General features: G+C 31.8%; 2 protein-coding genes across 5 annotated transcripts in view; one reads left to right on the top strand and one right to left on the bottom strand.

The window, feature by feature from the left end:
- Positions 1 to 23,435, top strand: part of LOC143062968 (SWI/SNF-related matrix-associated actin-dependent regulator of chromatin subfamily D member 1-like) — a 72,324-nt gene that overhangs the window by 15,700 nt on the left and 33,189 nt on the right. For 2 of the 3 annotated variants that reach the window (XM_076234843.1, XM_076234842.1), the window contains exons 2-3: positions 12,112 to 12,226; positions 13,240 to 13,278. In XM_076234843.1, coding sequence (XP_076090958.1) covers positions 12,112 to 12,226; positions 13,240 to 13,278 — 154 coding nt within the window. The remainder of the gene's footprint in view (positions 1 to 12,111; positions 12,227 to 13,239; positions 13,279 to 23,435) is intronic. The other variant, XM_076234844.1, reaches the window with a different exon arrangement.
- Positions 1,352 to 23,247, bottom strand: LOC143062969 (steroid 17-alpha-hydroxylase/17,20 lyase-like). Of its 2 annotated transcripts, none has more exons than XM_076234846.1 (8): positions 23,131 to 23,247; positions 8,537 to 8,788; positions 7,935 to 8,137; positions 6,965 to 7,211; positions 6,087 to 6,279; positions 4,947 to 5,099; positions 4,511 to 4,615; positions 1,352 to 3,386 (listed from the first exon to the last, which is right to left on the bottom strand). In XM_076234846.1, exons 2-8 carry the CDS (start codon positions 8,603 to 8,605, stop codon positions 3,046 to 3,048), a joined length of 1,311 nt encoding a protein of 436 aa, XP_076090961.1. In that variant the 5' UTR covers positions 8,606 to 8,788; positions 23,131 to 23,247; the 3' UTR covers positions 1,352 to 3,045. The 2 variants fall into 2 exon arrangements, with proteins under 2 accessions (XP_076090961.1, XP_076090960.1); XM_076234845.1 differs by lacking the exon at positions 23,131 to 23,247 and adding an exon at positions 10,652 to 10,786.

Here is a 23,435-nt window from a genome sequence, read left to right as displayed (position 1 = left end):
ATCAGGCATTCCAATGGGAACAAACTGTGCCCCTCTACTTGCCGACTTGTTTCTTTATTATTATGAGGCTGACTTCATGCAGGAACTTCTTAGGAAGAAAGATAAGAAGTTAGCAATATCCTTTACCTCTACTTTTCGCTATATAAATGATGTTCTTTCACTAAATAGTTCAAAATTTGGTGACTATGTGGAACGCATATATCCAATCGAGCTAGAGATAAAGGATACTACAGATACAGTTAAGTCAGCCTCATATCTTGACTTACATCTAGAAATTGACAATGAGGGTCGGTTGAAAACAAAACTTTACGACAAAAGAGATGATTTCAGCTTTCCAATTGTGAACTTTCCATTTCTAAGTAGCAACATTCCAGCAGCACCTGCATACAGGGTATATATCTCCCAATTGATACGATATTCCCATGCTTGCATTTCCTATCATGATTTTCTTGATAGAGGGTTGCTGCTCACAAGGAAGCTATTAAACCAAGAGTTCCAAATGGTGAAATTGAAATCATCCCTTCGTAAATTTTATGGACGCCATCACTAGTTGGTTGATCGTTATGGAATAACCGTTTCACAAATGATATCGGATATGTTCCTTACGTCGTAACTACAATCCCCTTCCCTTTCATGAATGTGACCTACCGAATTAGACTATTTACCGGATTTGTTATCACATAAGCAACACGATGGGTGCCGCATGTGGAGCAGGATCTGCTTACCCTTCCGGGTATTCTTTAGTTTTCTATGTTGTGTCGTGTGTGCTGTTGTTTGTTTGTCTTTTTCATTTTTAGCCATGGCGTTGTCAGTTTGTTTTAGATTTATGAGTTTGACTGTCCCTTTGGTATCTTTCGCTATTGTTCTTGAATCACTCCTACAGAAATTCGTTAAAAGCAAATCACATTCTCTCTTGCATTCTTTATGACATTTTTTAATATAAAGCATGATCTCTGATTCTCAAAACTTCAATTGCATACGCGCGTTTTTTGTTATCTGACACCTCATCCGGGACACATTTCGCGTCACATGACACTTTGATAGATATTGAAGATTTGCGCATAGAGATTTTTTGCTATTCGTCCAGCTAGCCAGACGAATAGACACTCCGTATATAAAATGTACAATAGGTAAACTGTAGTTGGTTAAAAGAATGATTGTTATGTGGACATGTTTGTCTTTTATCGATTCAGCAGGGTTCTCCTGATCTTGAACTCAGTTATATAGTTCAGTAGTCCATGTTAAGTTTTAATCATGCATGGTTGTATCTGTATCAAATAATGTACACAATAGGTCAGCTATATTTTGTGTATGGAATGATCACATCATGACATGGTGTTAATGTAGTATTTTCTATGTAGTCATGTACTTAACGACGTAACAGGTATTAGAAAAGTCATCAGAAGTGAAGTAAATAGACAATAGTAGTATTGACTTGACATATCAACGATATAAGGATTTGGCCCGACACAGGGAAAAAGCTCTGCTATCAAGAAAGAAATATTTTCAATTGTTGTTCTTTTGTTATTTATTTGATTTAAATTTTGTGTTAATACCCCTTTCAAAAGGCCTGATATCTGGCGCCGCCGCAGAGAAATATCCATCGCAATGAACATGATTAAATGTACATCAACTGTTGAAACCAATTGATGGTGAACGAATGCGTTTAAGTATAGAATAAAATATCAACAATTAGCATAACACATAATGAGTTATAGGTTTTAAAGTAAAAATATTAACAAGTGAAATATGTTTTTCCAACAATTGTAAAAGAAATAAGTTTGAGTTGTTTTACGCTTCGTTGTATAGTAAATTAGAACTTTAAGCATTGTCTTTTATAATAACTTGATGTAGATTCAATTCATTGTCATTTAAACTACGGATTTTTGATTGGTCTAGCTGAGAGGGTGACATTCAAAAAAACTGTGACCCGCTCAGCCATGTGATAGAGTAAATTAACACCCTCGTATTAGCTAATAAAAATATGGCATTTTAACATGAAGTATAATAAATATATTTATCACATTGTATACAAGAACAGGAGCATGTGGAGTTATGGATAGGAAAATGACATGACAGTTTATGATGAAATGATCAAATCACTTTTTGGCGAAAAATATTTGAATGTTGAAACTCTAATAATGAATATAGACTATAGTTGGGGATGGGGTTGGGAATGAACAAAAATTGGTTTTGGCATGATAAAAAGACTACTTTGAAAAATGTTGAATAGGAATGAATGGTCAGATGGTGGATGAAAATATGAAATTATTTTAAATGGAAATTGAGCTTTAATTCTTGTTATTGTTAATTCGTATTATCCATTGAAGGCTTTTTATGAATCATCATGTAAACTACACAAACATTGCAGCCTAGTGCTATATATATTTTTTCAACATTTTTTGAATTATATATAAACAAGAATGTGTCCATAGTACATCAATGCCCCACTCGCACTATCATTTTCTATGTTCAGTGGACCATGAAATTGGGGTCAAAACTTTAATTTGGAATTAAAATTAGAAAGATCATATCATAGGGAACATGTGTACTAAGTTTCAAGTTGATGTAACTTTAACTTCATCAAAAACTACCTTGACCAAAAACTTTAACCTGAACTTCGCACTATCATTTTCTATGTTCAGTGGACCATGAAATTGGGGTCAAAACTATAAATTGGCATTAAAATTAGAAAGATCATATCATGGGGAACAAGTGTACTAAGTTTCAAGTTGATTGGACTTCAACTTCTTCAAAAACTACCTTGACCAAAAACTTTAACCTGAAGCGGACGGACGAACGGAGGCACAGACGGACGGACAGAGGCACAGACCAGAAAACATAATGTCCTCTACTATCGTAGGTGGGGCATAAAAATATATATAGGGTACCTATATAATTTCAAACATATTTAATAAATTTTGTACATAACAAAATACTATAGAACTATATCTACATTACTATAACTAAATAACCACTTTTAGGTAACAATATTGCATTGTGAGTAACAAAAATTTTGCTGCAAGATTGGAAACTTAACCTATTTCAGAATTGGCAGACTCTGGGGTTTAAAGTTACTTTATAAGCTGGCGGCTTATGGCTCATATCACAATTACCAATCAGTTCAGAGATATGGTTGTCAATTTTGATTGTTTGTGTTCGTACTAAGTTACTGACAAATAAAAACAAAACATTCTGTATAATCACTTCTCCCGTACAAGTCCTTTTGCCTAGTCCAAAGGGTAGATAATTTTTGAATATTTCATCACTTTTTAGCTTAAGTTGTCCATTACTGTCTAGAAAACGTTCTGGCTTTACAGTTTCATGATCTGTCCAATTATAACTGTTATTGTGTATGTGCCAGATATTGGTGAAGATCTGTGTTCCTGTAAAATAAAAATAAATCATTACTTGCTATAACCATGATAACACCACTTTCCCAGGTTAGAGGGGTTGGGGGTTGATCACTCACACAAATGTTCAACCCATCCCAACATTTTAATGAGTACCGGTAAACTCAGGTCAGTATCAGATGCAGATTTTATATTTTATTAGATTGCTTTTACATGAATGTTACTAAGCTGTGATTCATGGATACTATTTATTGCTGTAACATTGAATGATGATTATGTATTTTATTATTAAGACTATAAGGACCCTATTGGGAATAAACTTGTTTGCTCTCATTGGCCATCATTGGGTCAAGGCATTAGTGACACCTATGTCACAACCATTGCTATAGTTTAAGCCATCATTGGGTCAAGGCATTAGTGGCACCTATGGCACAACCATTGCTATAGTTTAAGCCATCATTGGGTCAAGGCATTAGAGGTACCTATGTCACAACCATTGCTATAGTTTAAGCCATCATTGGGTCAAGGCATTAGAGGTACCTATGTCACAACCATTGCTATAGTTTAAGCCATCATTGGGTCAAGGCATTAGAGGTACCTATGTCACAACCATTGCTATAGTTTAAGCCATCATTGGGTCAAGGCATTAGAGGTACCTATGTCACAACCATTGCTATAGTTTAAGCCATCATTGGGTCAAGGCATTAGAGGTACTTATGTCACAACCATCATTGAGTCAAGGCATTAGAGGTACCTATGTCACAACCATTAGTAAACTATAGTTTAAGGTTGTATTATATATTAGTATATATTGACTTTACCTGAATAATTATTAAATTAATTAATTTAATTATTATCCTCATTTGGAATGTTTTTGTCCCAAGTTCAAAAGCCTGTTATTCAGTTGCAGGTTGTTGCTATCTATCCTATTTGTTTTTGGTAATGTTTTCTACAAGAATCAGGCCATTGGTCATTCTTCTTTTTTTTATTTGTTTAATACATTTTGTTATACATATACAATGTATCAGGGTCTTCATAGCTTACTATACAGTATTGATTTTACTCATTGTTGAAGGCAGTATGGTGACATTTAGTTGCTTACATCATTTAGTCTCTGGTGGATAGTTGTCTCGTTGGACTCAGGATTAAAATCTTACCTTTAGTTATCTTGTATCCTCCAACTTGAATATCTTCTCGTGTTATATGTGGCACACCTAAACCAGTTATTGAGGAAACTCTCAATATTTCATATACACAAGCTTCTGTAGGTTAAAAAACAAGTAAAAATGCTATAAAAACTAATTATCTGTTAATCTGAATCATTTTCAAGTTGAAATCTGACATGATTTAGTAATTGTTTAAGGAAATAAGTTCCAAATTTTTAGTTTATATATGTCAATATTTCAATACTAAATTTGCTTGAAAGTATGATCAGATTTCTGAATTTGAAATGAAATGGGTTGACTAGAAATTTAATTTGGTTAGAAATAAAAAAGATTTGGCTTTTTATATTTTTTTAAAATAAACAATTCGTTTTTTTTCAAAACTTTTTCTTTAAGATGTAAAGCTACAAGTATATAATTATATAAACACCTGTGTATGGTAAATGTTGTCTGCTTTCTGTGGTTACTGAGGTATCCATGGCAACTGTCTGTTGTAACTCCATAAAGATTTTTTCTGCCACACTAGGATGTTTCCCCAAGATAAGCACACTCCATTGCATAATGCTCTGCATATTATCAATGCCTAATACAAAAAAATGGAATAAGTTTGCTGTATTCATATTCACACTTAAGGTGGTACCTAACACTACAGGGAGATAACTCTGTAAAGTCAGCTAAACGTTTTAATAACGTTGTGTTTTTAAAGGAATATTAAGCTTCTCAATGATCAAAATTGGTGTTTGTCAAACTGCTATATAACCAGTGTAATTTTTCTGACAAAACGGTTGGTTCAAAATTTTATGAAAATTAAACGAGCCAAATTAATTTTGGTGAAAGTGTTGGGTACCACCTTAAACAAAAGCCCAGCTGCCCAGGATTGTAAAATTGGAATTTGGTTATCTGAACCCTGAAGGACCTGCGGTCCAATATTGTTCGTTGTAAATCAATTTTTATGCCCCACCTACAATAGTAGAGGGGCATTATGTTTTCTGGTCTGTGCCTCTGTTTGTCCGTCTGTTCGTTCGTCCGTCCGTTATGCCCCACCTACGATAGTAGAGGGGCATAATGTTTTCTGGTCTGCCTCCGTTCGTCCGTCCGTCTGTCAGTCCCATTTCAGGTTAAAGTTTTTGGTCAAATTAAAATTTTGACCCCAATTTCATGGTCCACCGAACATAGAAAATGATAATGCGAAGTTCAGGTTAAAGTTTTGGTTAAAGTTTTTGGTCAAGGTAGTTTTTGATGAAGTTAAAGTCACATTAACTTGAAACTTAGTACACATGTTCCCTATGATAATATCTTTCTAATTTTAATTTCAAATTAAAGTTTTGACCCCAATTTCACGGTTCACTGAACATGGAAAATTATAGTGCGAGTGGGGCATCCGTGTTCTATGGACACATTCTTGTTGTATTTTGTTTGTAAAGGTGAACCACAGATTTAAATGTTCAAAGAATTATACATTTTCTATAGGCTTGTATGCAATTAACTTTGGCAAAACCATGAATTCAAATATCCATGAAAACACAATTTCCCCTCAATATATAATAAATGATGCTATAGCCTGCCTTACCTGCCATACTGAGGCATGTTAATGTCATAAAGAGACTTTTCAGGTCCATTTGTTTCTTCTGAGAGTCTGTAATATGGCTGGTATTATATCCATTTTCCATCACATCTACTATAATATCCATCACATCATGGACCTCTCCAGTGTAGTTCTCAACATGCCTGTCATAAATTCTCTGATTCAGATCGTCTCTTCTCTGAATAGAAAAGGTTTATGAATGGACAATACAAGCAGTGGAGGATAGTTGGGGGTTCTTGGGTTTTTTGACAATCAATGCTTTTGAATGGGGACATATGGTTTGAATCTCCCTTTAAAAAATGGCTGGATTTGTCCGTGTATGCCTGTAAGTGCAACCATGGCTGTGGCTATTGAAAAATGTTTCACCTCTGTTGAATGTGTACATAGTTAATTGTTTCACATTTTGACCACACATTATCCTAAGGCCCTTCTGGGGATATATCAAAAACTCGTTTAGTATTATTCTTTGTCCATCAGTCAAGCCAAAACACAATACTTGAAGACAGTTTAACAGAAAACTTGCACACTTAGTAGAATTTAATTTAACATCATTCTCTTGACCACACTTGACTACCAATTTGATCTGACAATTTTATGGGGAGTTACATATGGAACTTTGACCCTGTTTTGGACTATTGAGAATTGTAACAACAATGACACTTTATGAACGTAACTCTTTTGATATTGTTCAACAGAAATCTCTCATACTTGGTAGGATTGTTTGCCATTGTGTGTAGTTGACTTTATTATAATGTAAGTTTGATTCAATGTCTTTTCAACAGTTGTTATCATGGTTATGGGACTTTGTCCATTTCTTGACTATCTTTCATACCAGGTTTTAACTAACAGTATGTAAAAGTTACCTGTGTTATATCTTTTATTTCCTTAACCAGTCTGACCGGTAAATTTTTTATGAAAGGGAAGATGTTGATAGGGTTAAAGGGACTTAACCCAGACATTGCTTTATCATGGTCTTTCAGTAATAAATTCATCTGGTCACTTGTCCAGTCGTCGTCATGGAAACCATAGCAGACAGAAGATGTGATGTCCAGTGAGGCTAGCTTTAGATCAATAGCAATGTCTTGTGGTCCATTCCCTTTTTCATTTAATCTGTGTCAAAATAAGGAAATTTGGTTATAATGTACATTGTAACATACCCAAATGACTATTACATAATTTCATTTGGCAAGATTTAGCAGTTTGTATTTTGCTACAAAATTGTTGAATATTGATTTTTATTTAGATTTGCTGTTATTTAATTTCCAAATCATGCTGAATTATCATTATTATGGAATGAAATTTCTTTTGCATTATCTATATGATTTCATTTCTTGGATTGGGTTTACTTTTGGATGTTTGGTTTAATCAACATTTCAAAGTTTATACCGGTACTGACACTTTTCAAAGTTTGTATACCGTATTCATTTGCAGTAATAAATTTGCATATATTTGTTTGCTGTTTGTTTTTGAATGGTGTCTCAGGTCATTGCCAAAAAATCATGAATTATATAGTTATTTGTGGTGATTTGTTGATGATCATGTGGAAATAGTTTTAGGAAATGGTGATCATGTGATATGAAATACAATAAAAAATGGCTTTCTATGATTATTGTCTAGGCCAGAAATTACGATTCATATCTCCCAGAGAATTATTAAAATAACCAATCAGACACTGACATTGTCTTGCTAGAAGTACATGCAGGAAAAGCTTCATGTACATTTTGTAGACGTAAAGAATTCACTATTTCCAAATCTGATTTAGAATATAGGGATAGAAGTACAAATTATTTTTGATTAAAGTAGAGATTTTTCTGTATGTCTTACATGACTTACCTGTTGAATAAAACTTCAAACGTCTCCATAACTTTTTCCGAGAGAGAATTTTGACACACTTTGTGTAAAGCTAGTTTGACGATTCTTGTGTGAAGCATCCAGATCTTATCGTAAGGTCTTGAACCAATTCCAGCTCCATGAGGTGTTATCAATTCAAAAAATGGAAGATCAGGCCGATCTAAAGCCTTTTGGTTATTGTAAAGCTGTAAAAAAGAAAAATACTTTTTCTGGCATTTGTTTTCTCATATTATTTTGTTGAAATGCAATGAAACATGGACTGAAAAATAAAATTGGAGTTATCTTTCTTACTATAGCATTTTTCCCAAATTTTAATCTTTAAATTTAACACTTCTTGCAATTGTTGTCTAGCATAATGTTTAGATAATAAGACAGGTGTAATCCACAAATTAAAATACCAATAGCTATACTTTAAGTCTACAAAATGCCTAGTTATAACAATTGTTTTAGAAATATATTATTTTACTCAATATTTTTGATGGCCTAGGTGCAAATTATTTAATATTTTCCCGCTATAAAGTCTCATTTTCATTGATGAGTGACAAGAAAAAAAAAATCCCCATTCATAAAGAGTATACACGTACCTCTTGTACAAATTTGGTGTTGTGTATAATTACAGTACGACTACTTGATGGTCCAAACCTTATACTCATGATTTCTCCATATCGTTTTGTCAGTTGTTGTAATTTAAGGTGTGGTTTAGAGCTATTTAGTTTGTAAAGTCCTCCAATAATTGGCAGGGATATTGGTCCAGGCGGAACTTTTTCTATATATAGTAGATAAATATCCTCCAAAGCTGGATACAACAGTAAACAGATCAAACACACCACTAGTATCTATAAATAAATGATATGAAAGTACAAGAAACAAGAAGAAAGCATTTAACAGGCTATTATTTGAACTTGGAATTATTTTTAATTATGGAATTTGCCTAAATTCTTGTCATTGAAATTCTTAATAAATTCCATGTTTATTTTGTACTATAATGTTCTGTTTCTGTGCTGTGCACAACACTTTCTATTACAATGCTATTTTCACTAGAATGTACTGTGCCGCGCACAACACTATGTATACAAAATACATTGTATGGAAAGTGTTATGAACTGCTCAAAACATCATAACACCAAATAAACATGGAATTGATTAGAAATTTTAACACAAGAAATTATGCAAATTTTATAATTGAAAATAATTCCAAGTTAAAATAATAGCCTGTTATTTGAAAATAAACTGATCCAAAATACCAGGCTTTAAAATTTTGTGCACCAGACAGGCTTTTCATTTACAAAGACTCGTCAGTGAGGCTTGTAAATAAGTTATGAATTGATTCTTATTGTCTTAGGTCAATAGTGTTTCATCACTCAGTAATTTCTATACATCTATATATATTTCATATAATAACATTGTCAAAAATTTACTTTATGTCTGATTTTGATAAAAAAAAGTTAGGTTAAACTCATTAATGTGTGTAGGTTTACCTTTTGTTGCATAGAAATATTTCTATGAAATACTATTAATGAGAAGTTATTATTTAAATGCAAATATTCAAAAAGTGTGGGTTTTCCCAACATACATGTATAGATAGACGTATATTTATTCTTGCTGAAATTCATACTCGAATTTAAACTGATTAATATTACATGATGTAAATGAATTGCAAATATATATATTTGCTGTGACCAAGCAGAAAAAAATGAGCAAGTGTGTACATTTAATTTTAATTAGATTGCAAATAACTTACATATCTTTTTCAAGAAAATGCAAGCATTTATTTATTCAATTGTAAAAATTTCATTCAATTTGGATAAGAAATAAAGGAAGTTAATTTTTATCAAAAAATGTGTTTTATATGAATTATTATATATAGCATCATTTTCAAACGGAAATTGAACTGAAACAAGAATAAAAACCTAAAACTAAAAACTAAATAAAACTATAAAATTTTAAACAATTAGACTAGAAAGATACATGTACATGTTGTATCTGGAAATTCATTTTAATATTTTCATTGCATTTTATTTTTGAAGATTCAATTTTTTGGTGGTGGTCATTTATACCTGATTTCATTGTTTTGTATACAATACTATTGGCATTTAATATTTTTTTAAATACAATTTGTGGTGCACATATACCCACAAAATTAATGAAAAGGAATTTTCCTTGATATTAACAATAAACATTTTAACCCATAGAAATTTTTAAAATACAAAAGGAACAATATCGCACAGCATTATTAAAATCTTAATAACAAGAAGTCAATAAATAAAAGAAAGTTATTTTTAAAAAAGCAGAATGCATGAAAGGCATACATTTTTGTAGTAAATTTATAATACTAAATTTATTCTTTGTAATCTCTACTTTGAATAAAAATTTATGAAATCAGACAAAATATATAACAAAAGAGATAAAATGCAATCAACTACATGTATTAAGAAAAATACTTTAAGACAACATGTTTTCATTTCAAAGTTAAAAATGCTACAAATTATTGAAAACCTACTTGTACTTCAATTAAATTGAAAACAAATACATTGTACATGACTTCTGTATATAATGAGTTCAAAGTATTTATTATACTGATATGTGAAACTATATGTGAACTGAACAGGCCAATGGCCTTGGACCCGTTGTAATATTCTTATAAGGTAGACAGGATTTTTTAATTGTTCATGAATGCATTCTACATATATAAGACTTACCAAAAATATCATTTTGAATATAATAATCGTAAGATAAAAGATAACATTCGTACACTCCTTTTTTGATTAGGATAAGTAAGTTTTGAAGAAATATTTCATTTTATAGGACTTCACGTTTTACTGTGCAGAAAGAGGTATGGCTATGTTTATACACTAAAACATCCCACTATTATAATACATATGCAAATTATATATGAATATGCATGAATTGAAAGAAAGTAGAAATTTTACTTATTCTTAAACAGATATTTTTGTTATTCCAATTTGCTGATTCACTTTTTTTCTTTAAGATTTCTTTAATAATTGTTTGTATTTATAAATTTTGAGGGTTTGGATTTATAGGAATTGTCTTTTCAGAAAGGCCAGCCCATACTATGTAAATTTATGCATAATATTTAAATAGGATGTGAACTTGGATAAGTTTATAAATGAATTGTTTTGTTTATAGCCTGATAATAAACTAACCCAGATTTCTGTATTTGTTAGACTGGTCAGTGTTCACTACAGTACAAATGTACTACATACACGTACATGAGGTCATTCAGGTGGACACCTGAAATGAGGACATTATTTCACAATAATCAAATTTATAATATTGGAGTTAAGATTATTTACTTTTAAAAAGCTGATTATTGTGATAATGGAAGGACTTTAAAAAAAAGTTTATTTGATTTAAATTATCAAATGTTAAAAACTTATAAAGCTTCATAAAAGAACTAGACTATGAAAATATCTGTCAATAGTTTTCTAGTTACAGATTCAATGTACTAGTATATGGCCAACAGGCCTGCAGATCAAATTTAGGATATCTTAAATTTATCAAATGTTTTGAGCTTATCTCACATTTATTCATTTGTTTCCTCTTTTTTTAGATTTTTAAATATATCCATAACAATTCTACATATATTCAGGAACAAAAACAAATTTAACACTATAGAAAAGTTTCTTTCTGAGATGTAGTACTTTCTTTACTATTGCATGCATTTTCTTTTGCAATCTTTAAGAAAGGTTGAAAATGGGAAATTGTGATTTTCAGGAAAATCTGCATATAGATATATGTATCAGAAGTTTTTATTATTGGGAAATTAAAGCAGTTATATTATATATTTGCCTTTATAAAAACTTCACAATTATTTCTCAATTTACAGTACCTGAAAATTATTACACAAAAAATCTTGCATATATATATATATCAGTCCTGAACATTCCAGTACAACTTAGGATCAATTTTAGTAGGAAATTGGTTTTTTTTTTAGTGAAAAGAGCCCCTGGTATAAAGTGATATAGGTATAAAAGTAGGTACTCACGGTCACAAGCTGATGCATTTGTAAATAATGATCACATGTTTTGTCTGAGATTTGCATTACATTTTTAAATTTCCTTTCTAGATAGAATTTTCTCTGTGGACATGAATCTGATTATGAATTGAGAATTTCACCCATTATTCTTTATTTTTACAGGGTCCAAGGCCTGGTGGATATGGTGGCCCTCCACAGATGATGGGTGGTGGACCACAAAGGGTTATGCCTGGTATGCCTGGAGCTCATGGAGGAATGGCTCCTCATCCTTATGCAGGTAACGTCTATTTGTGATAACATACATGTACATCTTTATTCTGAGTCACATTGAATAGATATGCTCCCATTTACTGGTATCGATCTTATTATATAAATTTTGTAACATGCAAAATAGTATAGGTGAATTAAAAAATAAACAAGAAAATATAATTTAGTTTTATATTTTACAGACCATAATCATGCAAGGTTAAAAAAAGAGTGGCAAATACTGGTCAATTATTATGACCATACTTGCAGTAAATAATAACCGAGAAATACTGGCAAATACTGGTCAATTGAAACTTTGAGTGGGACATAAAAACCCACATGATGTCATCATTTATTGGGGGGTGTTGTTTAAGTAATTAATTTCTCACACCTAGCAATGCCAGGTGATATGTAACTTCTTTTATCTGTAAAAATTACGCAATTTCAAAAAATAATATCCTGATGAACAATGCATGCAATATGTTGTTATTAATTTTTCAATTCTTTACTCGAATACAAGAACATATGGACTTAAAAGGACTAAATAAGCAGGGATAAGTGTTGAAAATTAATAAAGCATATCAAATTTATTCATTTATTTAAGCTGAAACATGCTCAAAGATAAATGTTTAAATATATCTTACTTTGTATCAAGTTTTTCTACAATAAATAGAAAAAACACCATGAAAATTTCAATCCACCGGTATTTACCAGTACTGACCACTTGAGGAGTATTTACTGCCCAACCTTACCATCATGAAGTTTATCAACAATGGCTTATAACATTTTTCTTCCTAGTCTTTCATTGGTTTTTGTGACCATTGGGAAAAGTAAATCCAGAAAAAAGGTTATGGAGATAACAAATTTATTAAGTTCTATTTTGATTTCTTAGTGTTTTTCATGCTGTTAAAAGTTAGTGTTTTTTCATGATAAAAAGTTAATGCTTTTTTTTAATGGTGTTTTTCATGCTGATCAATTCATCATTTTTACATCAATCCATTATTTTAAAGCTGACATGTTTTCATATTACGTATTGTGTTTTAGCCGGCAGTTCTGCCTCAGGATCTACCAGTTCAAAAGGAAGTAAGTTCTTGCAACAAACAAAGCTTTTTTTTAACTGTCTACACAACAGAATCTACTTGTTTTCAAGTTATACTGTCTCCTCTGTCTCACCAGTGCATCTCTTTAGGGGTGAATCTAGGGTCCGGGAAAAAGGGGGGTTGATCATTGTTGTTTTGTTAACCCTTGAGTAAGATCCTGGGTTTATTTTTGATAATATAATTGATTTGTGCCATTAAAGTGCTCAAATTCAAGACCTTTATTACTAAGAACTTTGCAGTTCATCGGTGTGTCAATATAAAATTTCAAAATAAACAAGTACTCCTTGTAAGCTCCTTCTTTCTTTCTTTTATAATTTAAAACACTGTATTAGAAATACAAAAGGTTTTGAATTTAAAGTAATGTTATGCAATTTAAATTAACTTATCAAAATGAAAATTCACATCCAGCAATGTTTTTCTTCTAAAGTATTAGCAAAAGTCTACACATTTTCCATATTTTGAAACTACAAAATGCTTACCAGTAAATACATGTTTACATTTTATGTGAAAAAAATGAAGAATATAGAAAGATATGGAGAAAAATAAAAAAATAGAAAATGATGGATTTTAAGTTACAAAGACTAAATGATAACAGGATAGAATATAAAAAATAGATAAAAATAACCTAAAAAATTTAAGAATACAGAAATTAAGATTAAGGACCCCCAATCCAACCCTCATGGCTGTACTGTAGTATGACAAACACAGATTAGACATGTTAGACAGAGGTGATAGTATGACTAGGAATAACATTCTCTTTATTTCTTAGATTTGATTTTTTAAGCTGCCTTATTTTGCTAGTATGTTGTGTGCCCAGAAAATTATTATTTGATATCGCTGAATGCATGTGGCATGACCAGACAACAGCTCAAGAGAAACATAATTCTGTATTCAATGTTTAGGTCTGGCCTTGCAGTCATAATACTTTGGAGTAGGATTATTGTAATCAGAATTCAACCAATCAAAATGCTGAATTTGGTGTTTCAAGCAAAATTTTTGTATTCCAAGTTCTTAGTCAAGTTTTATGATTATGGGCCCTGGTTTTAATAGCCAGGCTTGCAGGTACAATTGGAATAGTGGTTTAAATGAAGCATGAATGTTTTAAAGGGAAAAGGTCTTTATATTTACTTATGAAAATATTTTTATCAAAAGTATATATACATTTTAATATATAAAAATGTGTTTCTGTTACAAATCATGATGTATTGTTTTATGTGTACATGTTATGCTGCCCATCAAGTGCCCTTGATTGGAATAATAAATATTCTTCTATAAAGGAAGGGAAGGGAATTTTTATTTTTTAACAAAGCACCAGTAAATGAAGTGGTGAATACTGTGGATTCAGTTATTTCTATGGATCTCAATTTTGGTTGATAGGGGATAAATTGCATTTAGGCCTAAATTAATATATTGTTTGTTTCCCCAATCCCGACCTGCCAAGCAAGTGTGGGTAGGTAGGTAGGGAAATAATTTTATTTTTTTCCAAAAAGCTTGAACAATATCGAACGATGCAGCAAGCCTGAAAATCAGAAAGGAATAAATAATTTTCTACTTAGTTTTGACAATAAAATTTTATGTGTAGCACAGTTTTTGCAGGGTCGGTCGGGATTGGGGAAACACACAATATTTTAGTTTAGGCCTTATCTTCGTGGTAATAATGGAGGGCCAAATTAAGTTTGCCTACAAGACACAAGCATGTAGAAAATTTGTACTTTGAATTGCTAAACATTTGTTTACCTTTACTCTTGAAAGCCATGAAATATGATATAGCAAATTTGATATTGCACAAATAATTGCGAAAACAACACATGCTCGTAATTATTTAAACGACAAATGCAGAAACAAATTTATCGTTTACACGTCTCAACGATAAACGATCAACGACTACGCGACTATTTTGCGCGTACATCGTTTACGTGAACGATGTCAACGTTGACTAAAAAATGTAAGAAACAAATGGATTAAACGACTACACGCGTAATCGTTTACATCGTTTAGGTTAGAAACAAATGCGCTCTGTGTGTACTGCAATATTATTTACATTATTAATCAAACTTCAAATAATTTTTATTTCAAACAATTTAATTATAGCAGGACTTTTGAATTTAAGTGATCTCTTTGGAAAGTCTTTATTTCATCTCCATAGAATATTAATAAGTCACTATATATATAAATAGAACTGTTTATTTGTTATGAATTATTTTAAAACCACTAATGATGTGTCCTTGTAATTTGAATCTCTCAGTGAACTCATAGAACTGAAAACAGTAGTGATATGGCCTAAAATAAAATATTGTTTGTTTCCCCAATCCCGACCGACCCTGCAAAATTGGTGCTACTCATAAAATTTTATTGTCAAAACTAAGTGAAATATTATTTTATTTATTTTGGATTTTTAGGCTTGCCGGATCATCCGATAATGTCAAGCTTTTTGGAAAAATAAAATTATTTCCCTACCTACCTACCAACACCTGGCTTGGCAGGTCGGGATTGGGGAAACAAACAATATTTTAATTTAGGCCTATTATAATCAGAATGTACATGTTACCGTATAGCCGGTTATTTTCGCAGGGTGTAAATTTTCGCGGATAGAACAAATTCGCCAAAATAATACGCCAATTCAAAACTGTACATACAAAGGTATTGATAAAAGTTTTGAATCCGCCATATCTATCAATTTTAAAATATGTTTGAACCATTAGGAGATCAGACCTGAACCGTCAGGGATTCATTCAGAATTCAACATTTGTGTATGATTTATATAAAAACCACAATAATTTTTAGATCTCCTATTTTTTGTGAAGTGAGAAGAGAGTGGAGTGGGAACATGGCCCTATGTCCATGCTAGTGAGAAGAGAGTGGAGTGGGAACGTGGCCCTATGTCCATGCTATCTGTTTATCATGTAGTTTGCTTATTTTTGTTTGGTATTTTGGTGTAGTTAAAATTACCAACTCAACTTTTATATGTGACAACATTGTATTGCATGCCATATGCTTTTGAATAGCTTTAGAGGGCCACCCATAGAATATTCTTTATGTGATGTTGTCTACCCATACCTTATACTGTTAGGTAGGTATATAGTGTTTTTTTTGCCAACAACATAAAACAAAAAACAACTTAAGAGCATGAAATTTTTCTTTTAAAAAAATGAACTGATTCGTAGTGAAGGCTGTTTTTTTATGAGTAGTTAATAGGCAACATCAAACAATCTTATTTTTTTTGGCTTAGTTTATAGACTCAAAGAAAAGTTAGATCCAGTAGCAGCTTTCTTGTCATTGAAAATTATTTTAACAATAAAAAATTCTAACAGTAGTTTTAAGTATATGAGTACTCAATTCTCTGTCATTGAATCGCAAGTGACCTACAAAGATTTTCTTATTGAAATAAGAAAATTTGGAACATGTATAACAAATTATGAGCCTTTATGAATTAATGTTTACAAAGACACAATATTTTGATAGATTTAGAAATTTAAAATCTTTTCTTTGTCAATGGAGATAGCTACACATTCCATTGTTTAGTTTTCTGTCTAGTCAAACAATATAATAGTCTTACTATTGCAACATGTAGCTTGAAAATAAGCATGGTGACCTTCATTTATTATCAGTTTTGAAAATTGCACTATATGATTTACAAGTATTTTGTTGAAATAAAGTCACATACTGTGAAATTAAATTAATATATATTGAATGTAAACATGTTACTTATCTGCACCTATGTTGTGACAGCTTGCTCAGTATATATAATGCTATGTATTAGTGGGATTGTTATTGTAGCTCTGGTTTGCTTACAAAAAAAAAGGGGGGGGAATTGTTTTTTTTAATTGTATTGATGGTGTATAAACTCTATTTATGCCTTATTTAATTTATGCCTTGTATCTGTTGAGCCTGAAATTTTCTTTTGGTTCAACAATTCAGAAAATTTCAGATAGTTTGCAATTCACTTTTATACATGTACCATGACCACCTTTAAAAAATTATGAATGGCAAGCACGTCTTGAACTTCTCTTCAATTGACCTAATTAATGACCTTCAGAAGTAATGTATATCTGACCTATCAGTGGCGGATCCAGAACTTTGCCTAAGGGGGGGGACGCTGACTGACCTAAGGGGGGGGGGGCGCTCCAGTCATGCTTCAGTGATTCCCTATATAATCAACCAAATTTTTCCCACAAAAGGGGGGTCCCGGGGCCCCCCCTGGATCCGCCTATGCCTATACTGAGTATAGGTTGTGATATGGAGAAACTATTTTGGACTAAATATGGATATATGTAGTATAAGCATTGGTATAGCCCAACAATACATCTCCAAACACACTCACCTATTACTATATACACATTATAGATAAATTGATGATCGTTTGGGTTATCTACTATATAACCTGAAGGAGGGGGTAATTTTGACCCCATGCTTCCTCCCAGTGTAGATTTAAGAGATTTGATGATAAGGTTGCTTCTTATACAGAATCTGATGTTAAGAGGTTATGTGCTTATGTGCTGCAGTCTACAAAAGACTTATCAGTGTTAAAATGGTCCAGTATGAAGTTGAAAAGCATTGAAGACCCTAAATTCTGAAAAAGTTTTGTCTTAGGTAATCTATTCCTGGTGTAAAAAATTTTTTGAACTTTGAAAAATAAAAGTGTTTAGATATCATGAATACAAGACTTAAAACTTTGTATGCCAGATGCATGTTCCGTGGATAGTGACAAGAGACTCATTAGCGTTGATCAAATATTAAAAGTAAATACTTAGACATATGAATGAATATCATCTGAATACATCACTACTTGGTTATATTGGTTACCTTACATAACCTAGAGGGAGCTGTGATACATACAGACTACCAATTAAAGATAATAGGAAAAGGCGGGTAACAAATAATGCCAAAAGCCAAATATGACAACTTTACTCAGATAGTTTATTTATATACTTAGTAGTAAATACATGTTATTAACTGTATGTGTAATACATACAATGGCAATCGTGCTGTATCAACCCGGGTTGCGAAAAACTGGGTTTTATGAGTATTGCCCAGCCCAGTGGGAAATACGGGTTTTACTGGGTAATACAGGGCAATACTGGGAAATATAAGATACTGGACTGAATTTTAAAAAGGATTCAGTAATCAAACACAAATACAATACATTTAAGATATATATGTAAACCTATTTTTAATTATAAATAAGTTTTCTTGTTTGAGTCTTATGACCCTCTAGGGTGTTTGTTTAGCAATCATAATTGCATATATAGCAATTTAATTTACATTCCTCATAAACACTGCAATAAAATGTTTAGATTATTGAAACAAAGCTTCAAAATTAACAAGGAATTGGGCAAATCTTGCATTTTGCCTACATAGAATTTAAGTGGAGAAGGAATGAACTTGAATTTTTAATCTGCTAGAAATGACTCTCAATGGTTTATCTGTATAAAATGTATATATTTAGCTATAATACTATGAAACTACAACAAGTCTTTATTATTTTGTGTTGAAATAAGCTTAAAAATTCATATTGCCCAGTATTACCCGTTTCTGGGATTATTGCCCAGCCCGGGACAACCCGAATATTGGTCAATAGAAGCTTCTTTTAACTTACATTTGTATTTACTCCACAGTGCATGTAGCATATGTAAATAGTATATAAGGCATTGTGCATTAAGTTACTGATTTGCATGTTAGTCTTGGGTACAGATAGGTTACTTCCTGTTACAGTTTGCATTGTCTAATTATATTGTTTTACGATACTAACATTTATGTATAAAATCTAGGACACAATTTCTATCTTACATGATATTATTTAAGATAGAATTAAATTTTTGTATGTGAAGGTCGAAATTGTGGTGTACATGTAATATATGTGAATCAGGTTTTTAAATGGAACAGGAATTTATACAAAGCGTCACATTGTCCCGATAACAGAAAACCTTGTCCAAAATCAGTACATACCTGAGGCTTAAAATAAACACTACATGTTTGTTTATACTTCTGTGAGGGTCTCCATGGAATGTGGTTTACCCAATAGAAATTAATGGGCTTATATTATAGAAAAATGGGTCAGAAAAATAATGATCAGATAAAAATAATGATCAGATAAAAATAGGCAAAAGAATAAAGAATAAGAGAATAATGGGGTACTAAAATATGAAGAATAGATTTTGAATGATGAAAATAAATAAAAACAGCTTAAAGTTAGAAGATGAAGAATACATAATTCAAGAAACAGCACCAGACCCTCTTAGATTGAAAAAATGTGATAAATTTTTGGGGTTAACATTTTTTGACTATCTTTGTAACTTTGTTTTTTAATATTTTAGTAATATTTAACACAAATATTGTACTTTTGCAATAAATTTTTTGAGAAAAAATTTATTTTATCAAGTGGTTCAGTCTGTCAGTCATTACTTATATAATTAGTTGCTGCATTGGGACCCCCCTCTTTTTTGACTCCTCCTCTTATACTTTCACTCATTGAAACCTTGAATGGGTACTATAATAAAAAAATTAGAATAAGGAACCTTTTGAATTGAAGACCATCTAAATTCTTGTCATTGGGATTTTACTCTTCAAACTTGTGTATAGGTTTCCACTTTGCAAAAACTGTTAAAAGTTTGATCATAAAAAGTATCGCAATGGAGGACGTTCTTTAAGGCGAGACAGGTTAAAAAATTACCATAATTATTTTGTGGTGTCCCTAATGCTGTAGGCCTGTCATTTATGGTGGTACATAAAACTACTTGGAGATAACTCTGTAAAAATCAGCTGAATGTTTTCATCAGGTTCTATTGTTAAGGTAATGATCAAAATTAGTGTTTGTCAAACTGCTACATATCCAACAGAATTTGTCGATAAAATGTGTGCTTCAATTTTTTTGAAATTTTTATATATTTGTCAAGGGTCAAAATAAATATTTTGTCAAATTTTTTATTAAAATTAAACGAGCTAAATTAGGTTTGGTACCACTTTTATTTTTAAAATTAACAATTAATAGTTCAAGGTCATCTCAGGGCTTTATCATATTTTACTTTGGTTTTATTATTGGAGATTCATTCAAAGAGACTATGTATACGTTGTATTGTATTTTAAAGTAAAACACATATAAATTTTATATCAGTAATTAAATGTTGTAAAATTTGTGAAGCTCTTGCATTTTCTAAGCTGTAGGAAGCCTCATGAGTTGATATTGATAATGCCTGAACGAATTGTTTGCCACCAACAAAGTTTTGTTGCAAATACGGTTGGATAGAGTGTTTGCAAGGCCAAGGTCAATACAATAATTTATAATATATGAGAAGGGAAAGCAGGAATTGTTAAAAAATACTTCAATGTACACATCAGAAACTAACACTTGACCTTTACAAAAAAACAGACGCAATGTATATATATATTCAAACAAAAACAACAACAATCAGTAACACATGGTACAGATAGCCTGGCTTGGTACAGGCATAAAATTGTGGTTAGAGTAAACTTAGTAAAATGACTACAATATATTGGGTAACATATATTGAGCTTTGCTTGATGTTGTAGATAATCTTGAGGTAAAATCTGACATCAACTGAGTTTTGGTAGGAAGTGTATATTGTAGATAATTTTGAGGTAAAATCTGACATCAACTGAGTTTGGGTAGGAAGTGTATGTTGTAGATAACCTTGAGGTAAAATCTGACCCCAACTGAGTTTGGGTAGGAAGTGTATGTTGTGGATAATCCTGAGGTAAAATCTGACATCAACTGAGTTCGGGTAGGAAGTGCATGTTGTGGATAATCTTGAGGTAAAATCTGACATCAACTGAGTTTGGGTAGGAAGTGTATGTTGTAGATAACCTTGAGGTAAAATCTGACATCAACTGAGTTTGGGTAGGAAGTGTATGTTGTAGATAATCTTGAGGTTAAATTTGACATCAACTGAGTTTGGGTAGGAAGTGTATGTTGTAGATAACCTTGAGGTAAAATCTGACATCAACTGAGTTTGGGTAGGAAGTGTATGTTGTAGATAATCTTGAGGTAAAATCTGACATCAACTGAGTTTGGGTAGAAAGTGTATGTTGTAGATAATTTTGAGGTAAAATCTGACATCAACTGAGTTTGGGTAGGAAGTGTATGTTGTAGATAATCGTGAGGTAAAATCTGACATCAACTGAGTTTGGGTAGGAAGTGTATGTTGTAGATAATCTTGAGGTAAAATCTGACATCAACTGAGTTTGGGTAGGAAGTGTACGTTGTGGATAATATTGAGGTAAAATCTGACATCAACTGAAGTTGGGTAGGAAGTGTATGTTGTAGATAATCTTGAGGTTAAATCTGACCCCAACTGAATTTGGGTAGGAAGTGTATGTTGTAGATAATCTTGAGGTAAAATCTGACATCACCTGAGTTTGGGTAGGAAGTGTATGTTGTAGATAATCTTGAGGTTAAATCTGACATCAACTGACTTTGGGTAGGAAGTGTATGTTGTAGATAATCGTGAGGTAAAATCTGACATCAACTGAGTTTGGGTAGGAAGTGTATGTTGTAGATAATCTTGAGGTAAAATCTGACCCCAACTGAGTTTTGGTAGGAAGTGTATGTTGTAGATAATCTTGAGGTAAAATCTGACATCAACTGAGTTTGGGTTGGAAGTGTATGTTGTAGATAATCTTGAGGTAAAATCTGACCCCAACTGAGTTTGGGTAGGAAGTGTATGTTGTAGATAACCTTGAGGTAAAATCTGACCCCAACTGAGTTTGGGTAGGAAGTGTATGTTGTAGATAATCTTGAGGTAAAATCTGACCCCAACTGAGTTTGGGTAGGAAGTGTATGTTGTAGATAATCTTGAGGTAAAATCTGACCTCAACTGAGTTTGGGTAGGAGGTGTATGTTGTAGATAATCTTGAGGTAAAATCTGACCCCAACTGAGTTTTGGTAGGAAGTGTATGTTGTAGATAATCTTGAGGTAAAATCTGACCCCAACTGAGTTTTGGTAGGAAGTGTATGTTGTAGATAATCTTGAGGTAAAATCTGACCCCAACTGAGTTTTGGTAGGAAGTGTATGTTGTAGATAATCTTGAGGTAAAATCTGACATCAACTGAGTTTGGGTAGGAAGTGTATGTTGTAGATAATCTTGAGGTAAAATCTGACCCCAACTGAGTTTGGGTAGGAAGTGTATGTTGTAGATAATCTTGAGGTAAAATCTGACCCCAACTGAGTTTGGGTAGGAAGTGTATGTTGTAGATAATCTTGAGGTAAAATCTAACATCAACTGCTTTCAAACTTTGCCTTTGTCATAGATAGAAAAAGTGACAGACATAGATACCTCTGTTATCTGCTTTTAAAACAATTCTCATTACATGCTTTATGCTTTTTTAATTGATGTGTCTTTCATTTTTCTCGTTGATAGTTTTAAAAATTTCCCCTGATTTGAAAACTTTCCATATTTTTCATTGTGAAACATTTTTTCACAGATTTATTTTCCTACTAGGATTTTGTTATAAAAGCTTTGATGATGGCCTTCAGACAGATGAATTCAAGGACATTGTTAATATTTTTTAGGGTTTGTGAGATGTCAGTTACCTGACAAATATGTTATCATTTTGTTAGTTTAAAAAGGTTGGTTGCCTTATTTAAAGTCTCTACTACTAGGTGTCTTGGTTTCAGATCAGCTATGAATTCACAAATTTATAATGTTTATAATGTGGGTGTATTCACCTTATTAATGTAAACTTGACCTTGGAAAGAAATTATTTCAGAAAACATACAGTTTTGTAAAAAGTAAAAAAAATAATGTAAAAATTTGATATGGGAGGAAAGGAAGAAAAGATTGGTGTATACGTGGTAAAACATAAAAATCAAATGATTACCTTTATTTAGAAGCAACATTCAGAATTTTCCCTATATTTATTCCTTACAGTGTATCACAAACTCTGTCTGACCGACAAATGTCAGACAAAAAACCATTTGGTCTGACAGAACTTTAAAAAACATTTTGGTTGAACATATAGTAAACAAGTTCAAACTTCTTATTTGGTCTGACAAACCTTAAAACAGTTTGGCACAGACAGCTTTTACAAAAAAGGAAAAATAATTATACATATTATCAAAACACTGTCTGTACTACTGATGTCTGTCTGTCTGTTTAGTTTATTGTCAGTTTGTCAGTGTCTGT

Source organism: Mytilus galloprovincialis, chromosome 2, assembly GCF_965363235.1.
Source record: "Mytilus galloprovincialis chromosome 2, xbMytGall1.hap1.1, whole genome shotgun sequence".
In the NCBI taxonomy this organism is placed as follows: domain Eukaryota; kingdom Metazoa; phylum Mollusca; class Bivalvia; order Mytilida; family Mytilidae; genus Mytilus; species Mytilus galloprovincialis.
The sequence above is the reverse complement of the archived record's forward strand: the minus strand, read 5'-3'. Positions and strand labels throughout refer to the sequence as shown.